Here is a 19,537-nt window from a genome sequence, read left to right as displayed (position 1 = left end):
CCTACTCCTCGCGGTGCGTCGACTGGGCGCTCTGTTTTTACGTCACTTCCGGAATCCCTCCCTCCACCAGAACTGGCCTTAGGGCGCCTTCACTAACTGTGCGTGGCCGGAGAACTCTGCGATTCGACTCTTTGGTCCTGCCATCCTCCTGGTCCGACATCATGGGAGTGACCTGGTAGGGCTGCAGGGGATACTGTGGGCGGGACTTGGGGTCGCGAAGGGCCCTCGGAGTCCGGAATGAACCCTGGGGGAGGGTCGGGACCCGGGTCTGCGGTCCCTCGGGAGTCTGGCGCGAGGTCCTCGGGTTGTGTGGGTGAGGGGGACCCCGCGAGGGCTGTGGAGTCCCTGGGCCTGGTTCCTGGGGGATGCGCCCCCTTCCTCCTGGGTTTTGTCCCTGGAACCGTCCATGGTTGGGTGCCTCCTTCCCGTTTTCTTGGCACAGCTTCCCGCCGGTGAGGCCAGGGTGGGACTTGGTGGTCGGAGGGAGGATGTGTGGCTAGAACTCATCAGCAGGCAGGGCTAGAGGGGTCTGGGACAGGCAGAGAGGGACAGTAGCTTTTTTTTAGGTTTTCACCCGTCTCTCCTTCCAGCCACTAAATGTAGTTAGACCAGTCTAAGTCAAGTATCTAGTTTGACCATTTTAAGGTCTTGGGTTTGCGGGGGGCGGGGCGGGGAGCTATTGGGAATTAGGAGATTTGGGTTCTGGGCACATCACTTCTTCAGGACCTGTTTTCTACATGATTTGTGTTGTTTCTGTGGACTTTTAAAATCTCTAACTCATTATAAAATAAGTCGGGGTGATAGGGAAAGATATGGGTCTGATGCCCTTGGAGTCATTAGTTCCAAAATGCTAGATTTCAGAGCCTTTTTTTTTTCCTTTCTTTTTTAAACAGCAGTAAGTGTAAGCATTTCCAATCAGAGAGGACTGGAGGCCAGGCTATCCCAAGTCATTGACTGTAGGCTTCCCGGGTCACAGCCTGTGGAAACTCCTGGAAGCCCCGGCTCTTGCCAGTTTGTCAGTGATTGCGTTTTTGTTTACTGCATTTGGCATCATGAGCCTCCTCTGACCCCTAGGGCAGTGGTCGGCAAACTCATTAGTCAACAGAGCCAAATATCAACAGTACAACGATTGAAATTTCTTTTGAGAGCCAAATTTTTTAAACTTAAACTATATAGGTAGGTATTAACTCAATTAGGGTACTCCTAAGCTGGCCTTTGCTAAAAACGTCCTCAATCTGATTGAGGTACCTTCGCTGAGGTCGACCCCTTTCAACTCTCCCATCCACACTTGTCTTGTATACTTGTTTCGTCTATCTCCTTTCATTCATCCTCTCTATATGTCCAAACCATCTCAACATACCTTTCTCAATCCTCGACACTACATCTTCTTTCACTCCACAGCGTTCCCTAAAATTAACTTAATAAACTTTACTTAAAGTTTTAAGTCAACTTCGCACTGTACGTGCGTGCCCACACGTGGTATTTTGTGGAAGAGCCACACTCAAGGGGCCAAAGAGTCGCATGTGGCTCGAGAGCCGCGGTTTGCCGATCACTGTCCTAGGGTAAGGGAGATGTGTGGGCGATGGCCATGGCAAGTTTGCGGCTCAGAAGCTTGGAACCCTGGAAGTCCCTGTTCTTTCAATAGAGGAGGCAGGCCGAGGGTAAGGGCTCTCTGTTAGGACCCTTATCAACGTTTTCAGACTCCTCGCACTTCTCACCCCAGTAGCATCATTTTAGGAATGTGCTTCTGTTTCAACATAAGGTACATCATCATCATTCCTTTATTAGTGCTTTTTTGATGGAGAGTAGTGACAATTTTTAGCAACAAGGAGGACTCTACCTTTATAGCTTCATTTGGCTGATTAATGCAGTGTCTCCCTAAATTCAGTCACAAATGTCTGTCTTTTCTGATTTTTATATAACTAGTGCCCATGTCTCTGGATACTGACGATTTGATTCTCTCCTTCCAGTGTAGTAGTATTCGTTAATGTTTTCTTTTAAATCTATTTCTTGGAAGTATTTTAACTATATCGCTAGGGAAGTAGTCTACTGTAGTAGTTAAGGGCACAGATATAGAGCCAGTTTGCCTGATTTTGAATCTTGGCTACACTACACCAAGCTGTATGACCTTATGCAAGTCAACCCCTCTGTATTTCAGTTTCCTCATTTGTAATAAGGAGATAAATAATAGCACAGCTAGGGCTATTGTGAGGATTCAAAGAGTTTATTTATCTCAAGGCTTTTGGACACTGTCTGGCACATAGTTGGGGCTTGGTGACTGTTAACTGCCACTCTAAAGGGGAAGCTGGTTTTACTCAGCATGGAAGGAAGTCTTGGAAATAACATTGTTTTGTTTCATTGCTTGGATTACATTCTTGTTTAAATGTAAATGGCCACATGTGGCTTGTGGCTACTGTACTGGACAGCACACATTCAGAGTGTTAAGAGTTGGGAAAAACATACCCCAAATTAAGGCTATCTCCTTGATATCGTCAGAACTGAAATAATTGTGAAGGAAACATTACATGACACAGTGTTGTCAAGTGTTCAGTCGGGGTGCCACCTAAAATCTTCTCTTGGATGTTGGCACACATGCCATGCTTAGGGAATTCTGGTGTGATAGGAAGTTCGCTGCGCTCTTGTGAGAGAATCATGAGATCTGTGTTCTTAGGGACTGTAGGACTCTAGTTCTGCATCTGAACAAAACCAGGCTTGATCCTTGAGCTCCTGGTCAGATTTATCCTTCTCAGCTGAGACAGTGTAGTTGGAAATCTAAAGGGGAAAGCTTGATTTACTTTAAATACTGTGAACGCTAATGATGTGGAAAATATTTTTCAACTTTAATTTTCTGAAGTATAAATTATTTATGTAAATTCCTTGTTTTTGCCTATTTCATAGGACATGCGTCTTTAAGCTTTACCATTGGCAATATGTACAGAAAGAGAATAAAACTATACGTTTATGAATATAAAAAAAATGCATCTTTAAAATAAAGGGGTCCCGGTAGGTGGTCTCTATGGTCCTGATGAGCTGTGATTCTGTGGGTGATAGAGTGGCTCAGCCAGCGCCCATGTCTCTGGATATTGACGATTTGATTCATTCCCTTCCAGTGTGTCCCAGATGCCTGTGGCTGAGGGCAAGAGTGTCCAGCAGACCGTGGAGCTCCTCACCCGGAAGTTGGAGGTGCTCGGGGCAGAGAAGCAAGGAACATTTTGTGTAGACTGTGAGACCTATCACACGGCTGCTTCTACCCTTGGCAGCCAAGGTTAGTGAGATGCGTCTGTGGGATGGCTGCATCCTGGCTTGGAGTCGATAGACATTTATGTTCACTGAAATCTTCCTGCTCTTTTAAGAGTGATAGTCTTGAACATGTGGCAGATGTGTTTCTGAATTCATTAATTCTTTTTTTTTAATGCTGTGCATTTAGATTTTTTTTTAGTATATTTTTTATTGATTTCAGAGAGGAAGGGAGAGGGAGAAAAAGAGAGAAACATCAATGATGAGAGGGAATCATTGATTGGCTGCCTTCTGCATGCCCCCTACTGGGGATCAAGCCCGCAACCCAGACATGTACCCTTGACCAGAATCGAACCTGGGACCCTTCAGTCAGCAGACCTATGCTCTAGCCCAGGGGTGGGCAAACTTTTTGACTCGAGGGCCACAATGGGTTCTTAAACTGGACCGGAGGGCCGGAACAAAAGCATGGATGGAGTGTTTGTGTGAACTAATATAAATTCAAAGTAAACATCATTACATAAAAGGGTACGGTCTTTTTTTTTTTTAGTTTTATTCATTTCAAACGGGCCGGATCCGGCCCGCGGGCCGTAGTTTGCCCACGGCTGCTCTAGCCACTGAGCCAAACCAGTTAGGGCTGAATTCATTAATTCTTGATCCTTCATCTCTGAAACCTGGCCCATGTTTTAGTCTTTTTGCACTTTGCACTTTTAAGCAGTGTTTCTCAGAGGGTTGCTTACTAACTTCATCAAAATCACCTGGGCTACTTGTTAAGGTGCAGTTTCCTGGCTCTGCTGCGGACTGACTGGTGTTGTGGGCCTCATACTCTGCATTTTAACGCGCTCCCCTTTATGCGCTCTAAGTTTGAGAAAGACTCCTTTAAGCTCAGACGTTTTTGTATAGGATTCTGATAGAGCTTTAGAGTTTCTAGAACTTTTTGCAGAAAGGCTTCCTGTTTCCCACACCTGCACAATGGCCTTGGCTATCTCGTTAGCATAACCTTGACTGATGAATCACCTTTTGTATTAAGTGTATTAAGAGATGAGATGGCTGTGGATGGTGGTGGTGGTGATGGTAAGGAGGCAAAGAGGATCTTTGAATATGAGTTAGGGAACCTGGGTTCTGCAGTATCTTCTCCTTGGACAGTTCCATAGCACAGTGATTCAGAGTCTAGACATGGAACCAGATAACTGAATCCTAGCTCTGCCACATACTAACCACACTTTAGGTAAGTCCCACAACCTGTGACAGTTTCTATGCTGGTAATTTTCCTACTTCCCCATAGATCCATTCCCTGAACTTCTCCTGCCAAAGGCATTGGGGAAGATCAGAGGACAGGAGAAAGGGAGACCACAGTTTGTTTCTCCCTCTGTTTTAGGCAGTGTCTCTGGCTGTATCCTTGGTTCTAACTCCTGCTGGGCAGCCTTTGCTCATGGCTCTAATAACAGCACATCTCTATTTCCTTCCAGGCTCAGGGATGATAATGGCTCCGTGTGTTGCTAATTTTTGGATGACATCATCATTCCATTTGGTTTTTTAGTTTTTCTATCCCCTGTACTTTGTTTCCTGTATTAAATCCCCTCTAATGAAACTGTCTGGTGAGGGTTCTGTTTTTGCATCCTTTCCAGTACAGTTCTCTCACCTGTAAAATGAAGATAAGCGTAGTACTTACCTCCTGGCGTTATTGTGCTAGTTAAATAAGTTAATACATGCAAAGCACAAGAACTGAGGTTGTCATGTAATGAACCTTTAATAAGTGGTAGCTAAGAGCTATACTGAGTTTCATCGTCTGTAAAATTGCAGTGTTAACCATTGTTTTGCCTTCAGTAGGAAGGACGTAAGAATCAAGATATATAATGGTTATGAAAGCATTTGGAAAATAAAACGTCCTATACAGACAGTCCTCGGGTTATGTCGGACTCGACCTACGTCGTTTTTGTGGTTACGTCGCCATCTCCCATTTATTTATAAAAAAAAAGTTCCGTCATTTCGACTACGTACATATGTGCTTTATGTTTTTTATTATTTATTTACCACAAGTAAAGGTCAGGAATTGTTATCTTTTAAATTTTTTTTACTCTTTCACTTCATTACTGCTGTGTATGAGCTCCATGTGAGTGACGTAGGTGCTTATGTAGGTGGGTTCCAACTTACGGTGAAAATCGCGTTACGTTGCGCAGTAGGAACGGATCTCCGATGTAACCCAAGGACCTGCTGAATAATAAAAGTCTAATATGCTAGGTGTACAGTCATCCAGTCGTCCGTTCAACCAATCAAAGCGTAATATGCTAATGATATGCTAAGGCCACTCAACCACTTGCTATGACATGCACTGACCACCAGGGGGCAGACAGTCGACTGGTCGATCAGTTGCTATGACGTGCATTGACTATCGGGGCAGACAGTCAACTGGTAGGTTAGCTTGCTGCTGGAGTCTGGCTGATTGGGACTGAGGGAGACAGGCTGGACATGCCCTGGAGCCCTCCTGCGGTCCCTCCCTGGCTGGCCAACCTCCCACATCCCTCCCTGGCCCTGATTGTGCACTGGTGAGATCCCTCGGCCTGGCCTGCATCCTCTCGCAATCCGGGACCCCTCGGGGGATGTTGGAGAGCCCGTTTCGGCCGGATCCTGCAGGCCAGGCCGAAGGACCCCACTGGTGCATGAATTCATGCCCTGGGCCTCTGCTTTGTATATATACAGATACACTACTTCTATGAAATTACCTGGTGTGGGCTGTTTTCCTCCTGATCAGACCTTTGTTTTTAAGGAACTATAGTCCAGTTAGGGAGACATCATTCTTGGCAGACAGTGGGGTAGAATGGAAAGAGCAATAAATTTGAGGTCAGAAAGCCTGATTGGAGTTCCAGCTCTGCTGCCTGCTGGCTCTGTGCCTTTAGATCCGAAGTTCTCATACTGACCAGCATTAGCATCACCTGGAAGGCTTGTTAACACAGGTTGCTGGGCCTTTCTGACTCAGTAGGTCTGGGGTGGGGTGGATAATTTGCATTTCTAACAAGCTTCCACGTGGTGGTGCTGCTGCTGTTGCTGGTCTGGGACCCATAATTTTCCTCATCTGCAAAAGGGGGACAGTGACACTGGTTCAGCTTACTTCACACATTTGTGCAGATAAGAAGCTACTTCACTGTGGTTAAAAAGGTAGTATTGTCTATAAACAACTGGGAGTGCCTTCTTCATTAAAAAACAAACCTTAGTTGACTTTCTGAATATTTTCAAGACTAAGAATATTTGCAGACTCATATGAATTATGTTATTACAGTGAGTTTGCACAAGAACATGACAGATCAACTTTGGATGTCTTTTTGAGGGTTGAAGTATTTGAAGTGGATTTGCTGGGAGGTGAAAGGTGGGAACTGGCAACAGGCAGTCAGGAGGGATGTGCAGGGAGGTTTGTGCAGAGCCTGTTGTGTTCAGCAAGTGGCAGCAGAGTGGAGGCGTATATACAGGTCACAATGCCCCAGCTCCCCCCACCCCCTTCTCTCTTTCCCATTGCTACACCCTCATCACTGCCTAGAATGTCTTTTTCCTTCTCCATGTGGCCGAGTCCTGCCCTCTCTTTGTATCCTAGTTCAGGTCCTAAAGTTTTTAACCTATCCCTAGTGAGTTTATTAGCTTCTTGAGGCCGGGGCTAAGTCCTCTACTTGTATGCTTCTTAAACCCTAGGACAGTGTTGGGAATAGTTTAAGTATTTAATAAAGATAAATATTTGAGATTGTGGCAGTTTATCCATTAACTCTTGTAATGTATGAGAGAGAAAATCTTCCTTTCCATTTGCCTTCTTCCATTTTCCACTTAACCAAATACACACACACACACACACACAAATATACACATTCTATATAATAAAAGCCTAATATGCTAAGTGTGTCTGGTAGTCTGTTTAACCAAAGCTAATGATATGCTAAGGCCACTCAGCTGCTTGCTATGACATGCACTGACCACCAGGGGGCAGACACTTTAACCAGTAGGTTAGCTTGCTACTGTGGGGTCTGGCTGATTGGGACTGAGTGAGACAGGCTGGACTCGCTGTGGAGCCCTCCTGTGGTCCCTCCCCAGCTGGCCAACCTCCCGCGTCCCTCCCTGGCCCCGATCATACACTGTTGGGGTCCCTCGGCCTGGCCTGCACCCTCTCGCAATCCGGGACCTCTCGGGGGATGTTGGAGAGCCGGTTTCAGCCCAATTCCACAGGCCAGGCCAAGGTACACCACTAGTGCACAAATTTGTGTGCCAGGCCTCTAATATATATATAACTTTGCTTCCTTCTTGCAGAAAATCTATAGTAATCAATGAGAAAACTAGACCTTTTGATTCCAGATGCTGAGTTCTTTTCTGCTGTTGTGTATGCTATATTCCCAAGTCTGCTGATGTCTTAAAATTGCCCAAGGCTTCACCATTGCCTTTAGAATGGAGTCCAGGCTTCGTGAGCATGGAAGACAAGATGTAGCACCACTTGGCTCTGGTCTATCTTCCTAGCCTCATGCTCAGATACTCCCCTTTGCTGTGTTTCTGGGGCCACTTATATATCAAAGAGGGAGAGGCCAAGGAAGGTAGGAGTGGACAGAAGAGAGTGTCTGCTTCATTTGGCATACTGAAATGCTATTATTTCATCTTCCTTATTATGTGACCTATATAATAAAAGGCTAATATGCAAATTGTCCCCTCCACTGGGAGCTCGACCAGGGGGCAGGACCAGCCCACCAACCGCCCATGGCCCCTCCCCCTGCCGGCCCTGCCTCTGATGGCTTCCCCCACCCTGATGGGGGCGGGGCCAACCTGCCAATGTCCCGTGTCTCCCCCGCCCCGGCTCACTGGGTCCATCGGGGTGGGCGGGCTGGATCCCACCCGTGCACGAATTTGTGCACCAGGCCTCTAGTGATTATATAAAAGACTATATGTAAAGTCTCTGTGAGTAAATCATTATCATCATCCATCTGTGACCCTATCCCTCAACTTAAAAATTCAACTGTTATTAACGCTAGTGAATTCCCTGTGTGCCCCTCACCTTTTTCTGTAGAGCGGGTAGATTTTACCACATGCTATTCTTTAGAAAAGGCTTTTGGTAAGGGGAGCCCCCGCCCCCACCCAAGACTGCTTAGGTAATGCCATCTGGCCTTGTTCCCTGCATTTGCTTCTATTCTGGGGTTTGCTGAAGGAGGTCTTGATGCTGAGTAGGGTCTCTGTCCCTGCAGGTCAGACTGGGAAGCTGATGTATGTGATGCACAATTCAGAATACCCTTTGAGCTGCTTCGCCCTCTTTGAGAATGGCCCTTGCCTTATTGCCGACACCAACTTTGATGTGCTCATGGTGAAGCTCAAGGGCTTCTTCCAGAGTGCCAAGGCCAGCAAGATTGAGACCCGGGGCACCCGTTACCAGTACTGTGACTTCCTAGTGAAGGTGGGCACGGTCACAATGGGGCCCAGTGCCCGAGGCATCTCTGTGGAGGTAAGACCTTGGTGAAGTAGGAGCGGGATGTGCTGAAGGAGCTGCTCAGCAGCGGGCTCTGCAGATTTCCACGTCCCTCTGAGTGCAAACCGGTGTTGATGCCTACCTGGCCCCTGCGCCTGCACCTTTTACCCTGTCCTTTATCATTCGAGACTCTAGACCAGGATGGGAATTGGAAGCTGGGTTCACAGCAGGTAGGAAGCCTAGAAAAAACCAAGAGAGGCAGGTGAATTTTGTGGAGGGACCAGTCATCCTTCATAAGAGGATTGGAGCAGACCAGAACTTTCAGTGCAGTTAACTTTTGGGAGGTGGGTCCGCACATCTCTCCTTAGGATGCTTGCAGATGGGTCTCAAAAGTGATGTAGCAAAGCTGTGCCTTCCCTTTTGCCATGCTATCCACTTTCATGGTGGAAAGGGCTACGTGTGATGGTTTCACCTTTGAGGGCTAGACTGAAAATGACAGAGGGAGTGTGACGAGTAGCTGGCTTTGGGACCAGTGGTAATCCACAATCTACCATGTGCCCAGCACTGTGAGATTAAAAAAAAAAAAATACATAAGCTATGGGGTCTGTTTTTTGCAAATGTTTTATTTAGTAAGAGAGCAGGGCCAGATCACAAACCGTTATTGCAATTAGTCTATGACAGTGGTCAGCAAACTCCGGCTAGTGAGCCACATGCGGCTCTTTGGCCCCTTGAGTGTGGCTCTCCCTAAGCCTTAGGAGTACCCTAATTAAGTTATAACAGTGTACCTACCTATATAATTTAAGTTTAAAAAATTTGGCTCTCAAAAGAAATTTCAGTCGTTGTACTGTTGATATTTGGCTCTGTTGACTAATGAGTTTGCTGACCACTGGTCTATGAGAAATGCCACAGATTGCTCTGGGACTTCATGCCAGTGAGAGCACTGCTGACTTGGATTGTGAGCCTCCTACAGGACCAGCATTTAAGGAGGGACTCACATGTGGAGACATGGGGATAGCTAAGTCCTAAAAGGCGGCCCCGGCAGAGAACAGGGCATTAGTGGATTACTGCTCTAACATTCCAGGGTACTCGAGGGCCAAGATTTCCTCACCCTGTTCAGCTTGAGACACACCTTGCATTTGCTGAGACCCACTGGGACCCCAGTGTTTATCCTCCACATTTCCAGCTTTGTAGTGCAAACATACCCCAGCTGTTTCTGTGCTGTTTCTCCTGGTTACCAGTGATTTCCCCAGCGAGAAAGCTGAAGATGTGTATCATGTGGCCCCCGCTACATTGATCAGGAAATTATTTCTTAGGGTTGGAGCCCAGGCTGGATCTACCTGGGAGTAATATTTGGTCTTGCAGAGACGTATGAGCATATGTGTCCACTTTGCGCTCTATTGATCCCCTAACACGCGCACACGCATTCTCTCTTCGTTTTCTCAGAATTTCCTGAGCTCTCCTTCAATGTCCCAGCATGTAGGGATTACAGTGGGGCCTTGACTTACGAGTGTCCCGACTAACGAGTTTTTGAGATACAGCTGTCTCTTGGCCGATTTTTTGCATTGAGTTGATAGAGTAATTTGAGTTAACGAGCTCGGTCTCGGAACGAATTAAACTCGTAAGTCAAGGCCCCATTGTATGTAGTTCTGAGATAATCCAGAGGGGCCCAGATCTGCCCTTGGATCTTGTGGGCAGGGCTGGGGGTTGATAACTCCAAGACAAGAATGTCAGAGATGCCTAAAGGGGAATGGTGGTGTGTTAAATCCCTGGTGTTTGGGTTGAGTATTTCCTGTGCAGCAACACTGTGCTAGAAGGTGTGTGTCTTTGGCTTGGGGTTGTGGAAGATGGGTGCAAGGGTAGAAGGTGCAAGGGAAACAGAAGTCCTCATCCTTGCCTGCACTCACCCTCATTCTCTGTTCCTTTGGTCCCAGGTGGAATATGGCCCGTGTGTGGTAGCTAGTGACTGCTGGAGCCTGCTGCTCGAATTCCTACAGAGTTTTCTAGGCAGCCACACACCCGGGGCTCCCGCAGTGTTTGGCAGCAGACACGACACAGTCTACGGCCCAGCAGATACCATGGTCCAGTACATGGAACTCTTCAACAAGATTCGCAAGCAGCAGCAGGTGCCGGTGGCTGGGATTCGTTAGTGACTGGCAGCTGCATGGTTGAGCTCCATCACCAAGGGACTCCACAGGAGGCGCAGGTGCTACACCCTCAGGGCTCTGGGCCCCAGAAACTCAGGGTGGACATGGAGGCTTCTCTCCTTCTCCAGTCCCAGCTGTGGCTTTTGTTCTGGGGCTCCGGACCCCCTCCCCTGACCCTCACACACAGTCCCGACAGCTGTTTCACTCCCTGCCGTACTGGACTTGGCCTGTCCTCCAGAACGGTGATTATGAAGAGTGGAGAAGTTTGGAGCTTTCCCGCTGTAGGGGCACAGGTAGGACAGGGCGTCCCTGCCTGGCCCTGGTGGGGAAAGTAGTCTGTATCTCCAGCTGTTGTGGATTTGGCCTGGGCCGGTGGGCAGGCTGCATTTTGTGTTTGGGCTGCGCTGCAATAAAGGCCTCTTCCTCTGCTCAGAGATGTGCTTCGCCTCCTAGAGGGGTAGGAGGCCAGCTTATTTTATGGATGGCATTTTCTGACCTGTTTGCTGAAGTGAATTGAGAGTTGACTTTTCTAGGGAATTGCCTGAGTCCTATATAACAAAGCGAGCCTAGTAGAAGTTTAATCTCTCTTTTAATAGAATAGAGGTAGTCAGGTGGTCCAGGGTAGGTTTAACTCTACAAGGTCATCAGGAACTTAGGTTTTTTTAATCTTGTTGTTCAGCCACCACTAGCTTCTTGTCCTTGCCTGCAAGGTCAAAGCAGACTCATCAGCTCTAAGTCCGCATATCACTGGGGAAAGAGAGAACAAAGCAGTTTCTTTTATAAAGAATATGAATGACCTGGAGTTGCTCAAACCACTGTGGCCACAGTTAGTTGAAAGGGACAGCAGGATATAGAGCCTCTTATCTGAGTAATCATGTGCCCAGTTAAAACTCAGGGATCCTGTGACTGGAAGATGGAGAAAATGGTCTAGTTAATGGCCTTTGCTACATGGAGCTCAGTGGATGTGCCCAGGAATGCTCTTGGCTGTTACTTTGCAGTCAGTACTCCCTCTAACTAAGCCAGTTGTTTATGAATTGGATTGGGATAGGGCTGATGCCAGAGTCCCTTTTGGTTTAGCTAGATTAGTCACACTAGGAAGTCAGTTCCAAACCCCTTGCCTAGGTCTTAGTATCTAGGCCTCTCCAGTTCGCATGCACCCAGTTGACTCGATGCACTGAGCTTTCTCATCTCCTTTGCGCCTCCAAGCTGCTCATTTGATCAACATTGTCTGCCCACCCCACTCCTGCTGCTGAAACAGTCAGTCAGGCTAACGATGAGATACACAGTGGGGGATGGTCTAATGTACACACTGCTACGCTGCCCTCAAGGATACTGTCCCTCTTTGAAGGCACCTAAGGAGAAACTGTTTTCACACATAGGGCTCTGCAGCAAGAATCTGTCAGTAGACCCTTTTAGCTTTGGCTGGCAGGAAGCTCGAGTCAACTTTATAACTAGGACCTGTCCTCCGCATTTGTTGTTCTCACTTCCCCTGCTTTTCTGATTTATTTTTGCTATATTGAAATTGAGGTATGTTTTAAATATCATTTACACACAATAAAATGCACAGACCTTATGTTTTTGGCCTTCTGATTTATATGTGCTCTTATCCAGATGTATCTACTTGTATTTTTCTGTAGGCTGCCACCAGTCTTCCATGATTTGAGACATCATTTTGAACATAATGTATTCATAATAATATATGGAAGCTGAGTGTGGTAAATTTGACTCTAGACTTATACATTGTAAGGAGATTCTGTTCCCTGAAACCTAAAAAATAATATAAACTCCCTAACTATACTTTGCTTTTAGACACAGCCTTGACTCCTACACATTCTTCACTTTTATTCTTCTTCCTATTTGAGCATACATTTGACCGGCTTTAAATCCAGCTCAGGCTTTAAGAACTGCCACTTTAGTTACTTTTGCCTGTGTTTGTCCTTTGTGTCAGTTAAAGAAAATTTATCACTAAAAAAGGCGGGTAATGCAATACATTTTAACATATGCCTCCACTTGCAAAATTGCCAAAAATGGAACCAATAACTAGTGAGAAGGGGCTAAATGTTATCCATAGACTACTTGTGTGCCAGTTTGGATGGGGCTTTCAAGAGTAGTCTAGGAATATCAGTGTGTGCATTTTTGTAAGCTCCGGTTGATAGAAAATTGAGGAGCAAATGTATAAATTTAAGGAAAAAGGGCATGGTTATCTTCACTTTATAAGTGAAAAAAACCTTAAACTTGGCTGCTAAATGGAGATGCCATATTTTTGGGGTTCAAATCTCATGTTCTTCCTTCTACACTAGGCTGTCTTCTACCCAGCGTCCTTTGCTTCCAAATGCATTACCCCTTCCCCCACCTGTAGCTAACCCCCAAAAGCGCAGAAACGGGGGAATTTCTAGGACCTTGCTAACAAGTCAACTTGGTGGCTACCTTTGCCAGAGCCACATAGAAATCTGTCAACCTTGACTCTCAGAGCTACACAGGGCAGCTGTGGGACTCATCTAGTTCTTCTTTAAGATGGGAAAGCAGTGGCCCCCAGAGGGGCCTGCCTAGAAATGAGGCTGGAGTCAGGACCAAACTTCACAACCGGGTCTCCTAGCTACCAGCTGTGTCAGTGTGACACCTGGACCTCTGTGGTGCCAGGTGGTTTCAGATGGAATGTGGAAAACATGGTTACATTAATACTTATGTCTTACTCTCATGTATATTAGAGAAAAATATAACTAGCCCTTTATTCCTTAGGATGAGGGTAAGTTTTTTGCAAAAGAGAACTATTAAGTTATAGTACAGATGATACCGGCAAATGGCAAAATCTATAGAGGCAGAAGGCAAGTGCTGGAATTTGGGGAAACACTGTGCTCTATTTAGTGTCTAGTCCATTTCTTGTGTCCATGAGGGTTCCTGCTCTGTTTCTGCTGTGCTGTTCTGATTCACTGTACCCTGTTCCTGTGCTGCCTCCTGCTTGCTTTCCTTGGATCTTGAGTACCAAGTAGTCACATTTCCCCGAACTCTATCGGTGTCACTGCTTCACTGAAGAAAATACCTAAAAACTGACCATTCCTTCCCACCAGTGGGTCCAGTATTCATTTTTGTGGCTTCAGGATGAGGAAGTGAAATTTCTATCTCCAAATCCTGGCAGGTAAGAGGAGCAGTTAGAAACTCCTACTTAAGCATGTCTTCCAGGTTTTGAAAGTTGAGGCCCTTAAAGTACAAGATAGGAAGGTCTATAGGTTGAACATTTTGAGGACATTCACAGAAGATCTGGAGTCGTGCAGGACTGAGGTTTATGTGTGGCCTTTTTGTAACTCCCAGTACTGCCTGTCTCTCCCGACAGCCTCCCTCCCCGTCTCTGCTGCTGTTTGAGTGCTCTGGGCGGTAGGCCCTAGTTACAGTTGCCATGTGGAGTGGCTGAAACCAGTTGTATTACAAGTTGGGTCCTCTCCTAGGGGTTGGTGTCTTTAACCTTAGAGCAGTCATTTCCTGGGGTAGACTTTTCCCAAGGTGAGTTTCTGTCATTCAGTCTCTTGGAGTAGAAGGGACTCGTTAGGTCAGCTAGTTTGACCTTCAGTACTCATATCTTTAACACCATCCCTTGACTTGGCCGAATCTAGGGAAATCCCTTTCCTCTGTATTTCACCGATTTTATCACTCTTGAGACAAAAACCCAACAAAACATACTTGTCCTTTCCCTCACAGATTGTGGAGATTGCATTGTGCTTAATGAGGGATTTGTTGTGAGCTGGTGCCAGAGTATGCATGAACTATGACCCTAAAGTAGGGGTTCTAACATTACTGCAGGTCATCAGCCCCCAAGGGGAGCCTCAAGAGGCCTAAGATGTCCTGAAACTGGAGACTGCTTTGTGTAGGTGTACAGTTTTGGGGAAATAGGATTTATAGGGTTCATTAGAGTATCTCCAGAGTTCGTGATCCAAAAAATGAGTCTCTGAAGGGAAACAGCAGGAAGACAAAAATAAAGCAGCCGTGAGAAATGTCCAGCTGGCTTATCGGGAGCAAGAACTTGCCCTGCCTTTTGGACACCTTATCTGGGGTCCTCTCCATGGAATTTCCTCCTTCATTCTGTAGTCCTTCAGGCCTTTCATTCAGTTTCTGGGAAGCTGGACTGCTCTCTTCATAAACATAGAACCTTTTAGAATGAGTGGAAATAAATATGTATGAAGCAATCTTTACAGCAGGCTTTCTTGGTGGCCCCCCAGTTACTCTTCATTATGACACACTCGATGGGATCTGAAAATTATTCTGTTATGATGGAATTAGGCATAATGAGTATATATATTTTCATAAGGAGGTGATTGATGGCAGAGAAATAATTCCTAGTCTCTGTGATGAAATGAGCAGGTTAAAAAAAATTCTTGGAACTATTATGACAAAGAATCCTAATTCTCTTTTATTCTCTGTTTCATTTCCCAACACATTCCTGCCCCATCAGATGGCATAGACCTGTTTTTAAGGGTAGAAATCTTTTGTCATGTAGGAAAGGCAAGGCTAGGGATTAGAGGTGACAGTTGTTCTGAGGCAGCCTATTAACGGGAAGAGACCATGTGTTAGAGACAGATGGCTGGGTGCTGGCCATAGTACTGTCTCTAATTTGCCCAGTAGCTTCAATCAGGTTGGTCTTTTTGGGTCTCATCTGTAAAGTGGGAATGATGATTCCGACCCTCCATATTTCATCGGCTCCTTGAGAGGTTCAAGGGAGAATAGAAGAGTGCTTTGTCAGTAAGGAGATGCTGTCTCTCTTCTGCTCTTGCATCTTTTAATGGTGCTGTAGGTATTGGTGTTTGATGAGGATGTTTAAAGTGGGAGGTTATGAGGTCATTACTGTTTAGTGGCAGGTTAAAATTCTTTAGTGGAAAGGGTGTTGTATTAGAGAACAAGCAGCGTAGAGAGGGTGCAGAGAACATATTCAGCATATAGGTTTTTGTATTTTTTTGTAACCAGGTCAGTGAACACAGTTGTATGGACCATTTGTATGGACCATCTCTTAAGCATGGAAATAGGTTTTTAATACTTATTCATAGTGATAACATTTTACTTGTTGTCCTTTAACCTAAAGAAAAAGGGGCTGGGCTTTAAAAAAAGGAAGTGGGTTAGAAACAACTATATCTTTTAATCTTTTACTGAAGCACATCCATTCCTGTTTCCCCTCAGGTCCCAAGCCTTTTGTGGCTGTCTCTGAATGTTGTTTTTTTTTTAATGCCATGTGTATCATGATTGCATTTGTAATCAGTTGTTTTTAAACAAAGTTCAGTGTTCCTGATTCTGTTTTCCATTCCTCACTGATGAACTACCTAAGCTCTTAACTCTGAAGCTACAATAAAATCTTTTGTTAGCTATCCTGCATAGTTGTCTCATATTTGAATTGTCAAAAAATAGCCTTCTTATTCTGTCTGCTTTCATCTAACACTTAGTTCTTAAACGTTTTGATCTCAGGACTCCTAGGTGTTCTTAAACATTATTGAGTACCTCAAAGAGCTTTTGTTTATGTAGGTTATATCGATATTTACCTTCATAAAAATTTATAGTGAAAAAATGAAAGTATTTAATTCATTTAAAGGTAACACTAAACCTATCGCATGTTAACATAAATAAAATATTTAACTATTTAAAAAATTTTAGTGAGAAGAGTGGCCTTGTTTTATATTTTTGCAAATCTCTTGAATGTCTGGCATAATAGAAGAGAGTGAATTCTCATATCTGTTTCTGCATTAAATCTCTTGTTTTGGTTGAAGAATATGAAGAAAGTCCAACCTCACATAGATGTGTAGTTGGAAAAGGGGGGGAGTATATTAATAATATTTTCAGACATGGCTGGTGTTTCTCAGTGGTTAGAGTTTCAGCCTGCTCACTGTGAAGGGTCTTGGGTTCAATTCCTGGTTTAGGGACCGTACCTGCCTTGAGGGTTTGCTCCCAGCCTGGTGGGTACAGCACATTGGAGTGGCAACCAGTGGATGTATTTCTCTCACATTGATGTTTCTCTCTCTCTCTCTTTTCCTTCCTCCCTTCCTTCTCTCTCTGAAAAGCAGTGGGGGAAAAAGTGTCCTCTGGTGAGGATTAACAACAACAACAAAACCTTTTCAGATAATTGTGGAAATTCTTTGATACTACATCACAGTCCCAGTAAAGGTTAGTTGCAATGTGGAATCTCAGACTCAGTGAACTTTTTGTGCTCTTATATATTAGCATTCATTGGTTTACTTTACACTTGGAAGGGATCTTTTTACCAAGGTGTGATTGGTCATTTGGAAAATACTGCAGATCTTGTAAATTTTGACACACATTTCATCATATAGTATCAAAATCACAACCAATCTCACCAGAAAAGCCCCGGGAAGCTGTTAAGCTCACAGTGATGGATACAAGTGTTAAAAAAATTCTAAGTTTTGTTTGAGGGCATGAGTTTTATCATTGCTAACAAATGCTTGTCAGGCTCACTTTGTTTATTTTTGAGAAGATATCTGTCAGAGGCCTAAGGTTGAATTACTTTAGTTTATGTGTTAGCTGTTCTTTCAAGTAAAAGTGGTAGTCCACGAAGAAAGTTGCTAATTCAGTTCAAAATTCAGAGAAATTGCACAAGTGCTTTTCCTCAAGAAAATCATTGTGCTTAGGTAAGGAACAGAAGTGCTCTATGCATACATCCATTGAATAGCATTATTGAAAAGATCTGTACTTAAATAAAACAAATAATTTTTAGTGCTTCACCAAGGACTTCCTTAAGTAGAACAGGTATTTTTTCCCTGTGAATGGGTTGCAATGAAGAATAAAAACCTTGATTGCTAGTACAATTTAGTGCCATTGCTTAAAATTGTTAAGACAGTAACAATTTTACCTGTCATTTATTTTTATTTTTTTCTTTTCTTTATTGATTATGTCATTACTTTTATATCAGTGCAAGTGTCATCACAGTAACAAGGGCAAATAATATCTTATTATTATGAAAATATAGTTTTGATCTTAGACCACCCCCACCCCCAGAAGGGTCTCAGGGATCCCAAGGGCTCCACAGGCCACACTTTGAGAAACACCGATCTAATCATACATGCTCACAGCACTGAGAATCTTTCCCTGCTGGATTGCTATTCTGAGAGCACCCTTCCTTCAGAAGTCTTAAGTATCTCCCAAATCCTTCACTCAACAAAAGCACCTATTATGTGCCAGGCTCTTTGTTAGGGAATTAACACTGAATAAGATACAATCTTTATTCTCCAAGAATTTTCTTGGGCGGTTTGGGGACCAAAGGCAGAAAATAAGTAAGGAGTTATAATGTAAGATAAGAATTTCTTAAAAAGAATAACGTTAAAGGTGATAGACAACAAAGGGAATGCTGAATTTTATATCTAACTTTGAACTCGAGCCACATAACAACATCCTCACCAAATCAATCAATCACCAGGTCCTTTCCTTCCATCAGATCTCTTTAACATGTCCAAGTTAATTGCCTTTGGAAATGTCTTCACACATAATTGCGCTCGGCTCCAGGCATTGTAGTTTTATGCTTAGACACGCAGTGCTGTTTCCCCCTTCTTACTTTATTGTTCTTTGGCCTTTGTGCGTCTCCATTTCATATTTCCAAGTGGGTAGCCTTGCGCCAGTGTAGCTGATAACGCATATGTCCTTATGTTTAAATGTAAGCCTTTACCTGCGTTAGTCATGTGCTGGGTGATGTAACAGTGTCGGTCTTACTTGGGGTACCGTCACCGCGCACGAGTTGGGTCAGGACCATGCACCCGAGGCTGCCCGGGAAGGAACCTTTTCCCAGACAGCAGGCTCGTAGGAATCGCCGCCGTTCCGCTTCCCTGTGGTCTCCATCCCCTCCACCTGCGGAACGACCGTCCTCAGTTAACGGAGTGAAACTTCCTCGAGGGGATTTCCATAAAACAGCTGAATCCCGCCTCGGTCGTCAGCGACAAAAGTCAGACACGTGCTCTCCCGTCTGGAAGCCAGCAGTAACTTTTGGCAAAGGCGCTGCCTCAGGAAACCCCACGGCTCGGAGGCTGCTGCGTTGGGAACAAACCACCCGGTTAAAACTTGAGTCTTTTAACAGAACAAAACAAAAGCATAGACGGGGTAGTGAGAACGGCTTTCCCCCGTGGCGGTGGTGAGAGATGTTAAAAGAGCTCCAAAAAGTGCGGGGAACTAATCGAATATTCCTTCACTGTTCCACGGCTGAGGGGCGGGGGAGAAGGGAGCAGCGACGGGCTAAGCTAGGGAGTCTGGCCCTTTAAGGAGGAGGGACGGACCGAAGACTCGGTACCTTGAGAGTCTCTTTGTCTGGAAACCTCCTTATTTACCCCTCTTGTGCTTCAACCAAACTTCGATGCGCGATTCTTAGCGTCCCTCTACGCCGCCGCCCCTTACGCTAGGCTCAAGTTGGCCTTGCGTTTATGGTTGACCCTAAACTTTGCGCCCGCGGCGCGAACCCTGGGAGCGGACGCCGGGGTCTGGGCCCAACGCTGCGCCGTTGGCGCAATGCGGGGGCCGGGGGCGGGGCTCCGGCGTGCGGGCCAATGGGTGGGAAGGGGGCGGGGCCAAGTTCGGTTGTCTAGCGTCCGGGTGACAGCTCGCGCGTGCAGATGATGGCGGTAAAATAGGGGTGGGGGGTATGTCTAGGGAGGGGGCGGAGCTGGTGGGAAGGCGGCAAAGGGGGTACTTCCAGGGGGTGGGGGAAAAAGCGGACCAGGTCGGCCAGAGAGCCCCCTTCAAAGACTCGTGAGGCAGGGAC

The 19,537-nt window shown here is 45.5% G+C and overlaps 1 protein-coding gene across 3 annotated transcripts in view; it reads left to right on the top strand.

Moving 5' to 3' along the window:
* The first annotated feature begins 54 nt into the window (after positions 1–54).
* MED20 (mediator complex subunit 20) overlaps positions 55–19,537 on the top strand; it is a 23,480-nt gene continuing 3,997 nt past the window's right edge. The window contains exons 1-5 of one of the 3 annotated variants that reach the window (XR_002826828.1): positions 55–175; positions 3,111–3,265; positions 8,442–8,695; positions 10,591–10,862; positions 16,842–16,941. Coding sequence is in view for 1 of the 3 variants with exons in the window: in XM_023746310.1 (XP_023602078.1) it covers positions 162–175; positions 3,111–3,265; positions 8,442–8,695; positions 10,591–10,806 (639 nt within the window). In the remaining 2 variants the exon portion in view is untranslated. Of the gene's footprint in view, positions 176–3,110; positions 3,266–8,441; positions 8,696–10,590; positions 16,157–16,841; positions 16,942–19,537 lie in introns of those variants that run through there. The other 2 variants (XR_002826829.1, XM_023746310.1) reach the window with 2 other exon arrangements.

The sequence above is a fragment of the Myotis lucifugus genome, unplaced genomic scaffold (genome assembly GCF_000147115.1).
Source record: "Myotis lucifugus unplaced genomic scaffold, Myoluc2.0 scaffold_653, whole genome shotgun sequence".
Classification (NCBI taxonomy): domain Eukaryota; kingdom Metazoa; phylum Chordata; class Mammalia; order Chiroptera; family Vespertilionidae; genus Myotis; species Myotis lucifugus.
Note: the sequence above shows the minus strand (reverse complement) of the source record. Positions and strands in the feature narration are given on the sequence as shown.